This window comes from Myotis davidii, unplaced genomic scaffold, assembly GCF_000327345.1.
Source record: "Myotis davidii unplaced genomic scaffold, ASM32734v1 scaffold555, whole genome shotgun sequence".
NCBI lineage: Eukaryota > Metazoa > Chordata > Mammalia > Chiroptera > Vespertilionidae > Myotis > Myotis davidii.
The window spans coordinates 1409690-1415230 of NW_006286315.1; the positions used below are offsets into that span (position 1 = coordinate 1409690).

The 5541-nt window shown below is 49.0% G+C and overlaps 1 protein-coding gene across 1 annotated transcript in view; it reads left to right on the top strand.

Moving 5' to 3' along the window:
- Positions 1 to 367: 367 nt before the first annotated feature.
- The window catches only part of LOC102775406 (chromosome unknown open reading frame, human C16orf71), a 34739-nt gene continuing 29565 nt past the window's right edge, over positions 368 to 5541 (top strand). Inside the window, exons 1-3 of the mRNA XM_015560141.1 lie at positions 368 to 532; positions 2014 to 2192; positions 4465 to 4596. Coding sequence (XP_015415627.1) covers positions 2064 to 2192; positions 4465 to 4596 — 261 coding nt within the window. The 5' untranslated portion in view covers positions 368 to 532; positions 2014 to 2063. The remainder of the gene's footprint in view (positions 533 to 2013; positions 2193 to 4464; positions 4597 to 5541) is intronic.

Here is a 5541-nt window from a genome sequence, read left to right on the forward strand (position 1 = left end):
GCGCTCCTCCGGCTGGACCCACGCTACGCCGCGCGCGCCCGGGAGCCCTCCACGCCGGCTGCCTCAGCGGCTGGACGCACGGCCCTGCTCCCGCCCCGGAAGTGGTTGCGGAGGCGCGGAGCACGCCGGGACGTTCGCGGAATCGCGGAGCAGCTCTGGGCGCGGTGGAATTCGTCGGTTCCACACCCGGACCTTCCCGTCAGCTCGCCCGGCTCTTTGTAGGACGCCCGCTGCAACCAATGAGCTGGGAGAGTGCGCCTGCCCCGCCCCTCTCTGACCATAGCAACCAATCCTATTGCAAAAGGGGCAAGACGCGCCAAGCCCCGAAAGAGGCGGGGGGTTGCGGGGGGCGAGAGGGGCGGTTAGCAGTCGGTAAAGTAAGACTCCCCTGAGGGGGTAGCCCGAAGGCAGTGAAAGGTTCAGTAGTTGCGCCGCGGCCCAAGGGGGCGAAAACGACCGGAGGAACGCTCTGGAGGCTGTTTATAGTCCTGTCAGGACGGCGTTGGGAGGGCAGCCGAGGCGGAGGCCTGAGGTGAGGGGCCTCGGGCCTGCCGCAGCTGCAGAGATAAATGTCGGGAGCTGGACGGGACGCGGAGGAGACAGGGGTTGGGAGTGTGTGGCAGGACAGACGCTGGGTTTTCCGGTTTCCAAGCTTTAGCATTTAAAAGCCTGACCGGGGAGGCCGTTGGCGTCTAGTTGTCATGACAACCACCCGCCAGTGGTAGGGATGGCAGGGGTGGGACTTTGGGCGGGGCTAACGGCTACAGCCAAGAAACGGACGTGGATTCAGAGTCAGGATTCCGAGGAAACTTGGGATGCCAGTTTGTGTAGCATTTGGTTTAACCCTCATCTGCTGGATGAGCCAAACTCCTCAGCTTGGCGTTCAGGACGCTTCACGATCTGGTCCGTTTTTACCGCAAAGTCCAGCAGTTGACACCTTCCCACCCCAAACTTTTTGGGCAATTTTCACTCCTCTGAGACACTACATGTTCTCCTGCAGCCCAATGCCTTCCCCTTTCCCTTCATTGCCTTGTCCACCTAAAGAACTTATCAGGCTCTGGTAGTCCCATTCACCTACGTGGTTCTGTTGTCCTCTGATCTGCCCCATGATGTATGTACTACATGCGTCCACACTCTGCAGTTTCCAGTTGTGGGTGCACCAAACTCCTGTCCCCACTCCTATAAGCACAGAAAAAGCAAGAAGCCCACTGCTGCTACACTGATGGGAGCCTTGATGCAGAGCTGGCAGCCAGCTAGGGCTGGAGCAGGAGTGTTCTCTTCTCATTTTATAGGCACTGCTGCCTCAGGCTGCAAGGATTTTCCAGGCACTGGCTCTGAAATACATCATCCTACATTCCCCAAACCCCTTTGACCCATGAGGGACTGGGCTTTTTCCTTTTAGACTGGGATACAAAAGGGGGGGCTGCTTCAGTGCCTTGGTATGAGGGTTAAATTGAGTGATGACTCAGAAAATGTATATATCCTGGGGACTCCAAAATGTCTCTAGTCTATTCCTTTGTAAGGGAGCAATAAAAGTTAGTGGGGCCTAAAATCCCCTCTAATTTTGATGCAAATTCTCTTTCCCATTTACAAACAATATAATTTATCTGAACCTATAAAATATAGATAATAGTATCTATGTTATATGAGATATATATAGTTTACATGATCTATATATCAGTATATAATGTATCATTGTATATATCATATACTTATGTACATAATTATATATCAATATCTATATATTATATATCACTATATACTTCATATACATATATCTTCGGTCTCCATACTGCACTGCACTGCACACACACAAACACACACACACACAGTGCAGGGCACAGTGCCTCACACTCAGTAACAGGAACCTGCAGAACCAGAAGGGAAATGGGGTAGGAGGTAGTTTTCATCCCCCTCAAAGTGGTAGATTCTTTGAAAAGGCACCCCACACCCCACCCCAGCTCTTGACCCCTGGTCCTTGGATCCTGTCACCTCACCCCGCATCCTCTATAGGGTTCCTTGGATGATGGCACACTGAGAAACTTCCTCTGAGCCCAGGCCCCATGGCATCCCAAGACAAAGATGTGGGGCCCTCACTGCCCTCTCCGTGGGCCTCCCAGATGGGGCCCTGGGAGGCCATTCTTGAGGCTGTCAGGGAGCACCTTCCGTCTCTGGACTCGGATTCCTCTTTGGTAAGTAAGTACCTTCTTCCCATGTCATCTTAGGCTGATTGCTCTTCCTTTCCCATGACAAACGTGACGCTGACACATGGATGGCTATGGAGCTTATTAGCTCTGCATCCACCATCACTGTTTTTGTTCTCTGAATATATCTATTAGTGCTCAGCATCCTCCTGGGTCTTACTAGTGACCCCAAAGGACAACTGGAGAATTCCTCTGAGGGCGTATCACAATGCCACCCTCAGTGGTGGTTCCAGCCAAGTTCTGGCTCAACAGCAAGTTGAGAAAGCACCTCAGCAGAGGAGGATAGCGGGAACATCAGCATCAAGCAGACCTGGGTCCCCATTTCCACTCAGTAGCTAACTTACCATGTAACCTGTGGGCAGTTACCACTGGTACAAATTTTGGATTCTGTATGTAAAATGCCTGGCCCAGAATGGGTGCTCAACTAATAGAGTTAACGAAGTCACCCATATCCTAAGGTATTTTTTAAATCCTCACCCACCCAAGGGCAAATTTACTGATTTTGAGAAAGGAAGGGGGAGAGAGAAACATCGAGATGAGAGAAAAACATTGATAGGAGACAGAAACATCAATTGGCTGCCTCCCGGATGCGCCCAGACCAGGGATTGAACCTGCAACCTTTTGGTGCACAGTACGATGCTTCACCAACTGAGCCCCCAGCCAGGGCTTCATCCTAGTGTTTTTCTCATCCTGGCAAACACCCCCATTTGCTTTATGGAAGATGGTGATAAACAGAGAGGTACATCATGTAAGAGTTAAGCACCAAGGCTCCACGTTGTAAGTTGTTGTAAGGATTAAATAATTAAATTTTGAGCACAGTGTTTGGGACATGGTGAATGTATAATACATAGTAATTTTCTTTTTAAAAAAATATATATTTTATTGATTTTTTTACAGAGAGGAATGGAGAGGGATAGAGAGTTAGAAACATTGATGAGAGAGAAACATCAATCAGCTGCCTCCTGCACACTCCCTACTGGGGATGTGCCCGCAACCAAGGTACATGCCCTTGACTGGAATCGAACCTGGGACCCTTAAGTCCGCAGGCCGACGCTCTAGCCACCGAGCCAAACTGGTTAGGGCAGTAATTTTTTTTTTAAATGTTTTTATTGATTTCAGAGAGAGGACAGGAGAGGGAGAGAGAGCTAGAAACATCAATATGAGAGAGAATCATCGATCGGCTGCCTCCTGCATGCTTTCCACAGGGGATTGTGCCCACTACTGGGCATGTGCTCTGACCAGGAATTAAATTGTGACCTCCTGATTCATGGGTCGACACTCAACCACTGAGCCACGCTGTCCAGGCCGTAGTACTTTTCTTATTGATCACATGCATTCATTCAACAGACATTTAAAGAGCCTACTCAGCCTCTTCAAGAACCAGGAGGCCTTTGTAACATTATACACTGTGGTGGGCCTTGCTTCACCATGATGGTCATTGTGCTTCTAGTTTCTACCTACTAAGAGAATGTTGGGTGGCAAAAGTGACTCTGAATTTAAGTTAAAGTGAGTTGTACCATCTTCTCCATGTAGTGAAAATTAGGCATGTGCACACATGTAAATGTGACAACAAACCCACAAACAGAGCAAAGTGGGCGATGCACCAGGTAGGAGCTCAGCAGTGGATGTCAAATACACAGGTTGGAGCTGGGCATGTAGAGAACGGTTTTAGAAATAACAAGCCAGATTTGGATCAGACCTGTGGCACTTGCAAAGATGAAAATGACACAGCTTCCACCCGAGATCTTCCAGTGCACAGTGAGGATAATAGGGAGTAGATAATGCAACCCCAGTGCCTTTTCACATCTTCAATCTCATTTGCTATCTTCAGAATACTCCTGTGAGGTGGGCAGGTGACTATAAGTGCCTTCCCCACCCTACCTTAGAGGCGACAAATGAAGGCTCCGTGTCATTAAAGGATGGTTCAAGTCATGGGGGAGGGGAAAAGCTGGACTCTGCTCTTTTAGCTACCACTTTGGTGTCCAGTTCATTCGCACCAGGCATTAACTAAGCACCTGCCGTGCAATGTCAAGGATGGCAGGTATGTGCAGAACTGGGAACTCGGGATCTCACTTCCACCAGGTGGTGCTGCTGAGCTTACTTTTCTAAATCAGCAACAGGAACCAGCACTGGGCAAGGCCCTTTGGGAGAGAACTGCTGCCCCTACTGTGCGGGGAGGCAGGGCAGAATGGGGTAAATGGGGCAAGGCCCTCCTGGCTCTACCCCCTGCCCGGTAATCCCTGAGCTCTCTTGTCCACAGTCAGACTGCGGAGAAGAGGACCTGTTCATCTACCAGCGAAATCAAACCACCCTGATTCCAGACTTGTCAGAGGAGCTGGCTGAAGACCCTGATGGGGCCTGGGTCGCTCCGGCCAATAGGTCTCCTCCTGAGGTCAGTGGAATGCAGGCTCCGGGGAACCTGCTGGCAGAACAGGGCATGGGAGTGAGTGTCCCTGGCTCTCACCGGATTCTGACAGCAGTGTGGGTCAAAGAGGTCAGAACCCCTGGTCCAGCATCTCTGCACACCCAAGCCTTTCTCCAGGTACAACCCAAGGAGTTCAGACACCAAACATCTACCAGCCTTGTACATAGTACATTCCAGGAGCCCAGCACACTTAAGACCAGGGTTTTTCTTCATTTCTATGATTATCTCAGCAATTCTGGATGATTTTTTTAAAAATTCAAGATGGAAAAGTCTGTACCAATTTATGGGGGTCAAGCCCTGGGCTTGCTCTGGAATCAAAGGGCCTGGGTCTTATCTTGTCCACCCCTTAATAGCTATGTAGTCTATTTATAGTGGCCAAAGGTGAGAGCAACCCACGGGTCCGTCAACAAACAAAAGGGATAAAATGTGGTCTAGCCATACAGTGGAATATTATTCAGTCCACTAAAAGGAATAAAGTACTGACACATGCTACAGCATGATGAACCTTGGAAACTGAGCTAAGTGAAAGGGCACAACAGAACAGACAGTGTATATTGACATATCTAGAATAGACAAGTTTATAGAGACAGAACGTAGATTAGAGTTTACCAGGGCTAGACAAGTGGAGGTATAGAGTTTCTGGATTTTTTGGGGGGAAGGGTACAGAATGAAAGAGCTTAGAAAATGGACAATGGTGATGACTGCACTGCATTATGAATGTATTTAATGTATTTAATGCCACTGAACTTTACATTTAAAAATATTTACCATGACAAAGTTTGTTATAGACATGCCACAATTTAAAAAAAACTTCCCTAAAGTATGTTTTTGAGGCTGCTAACTGAGGACACCTGTTTTCTCAATAGCCCCTGGTGGTACCTGTGGAGTTCTCAGCAGAGCCCTGGGGTGAAT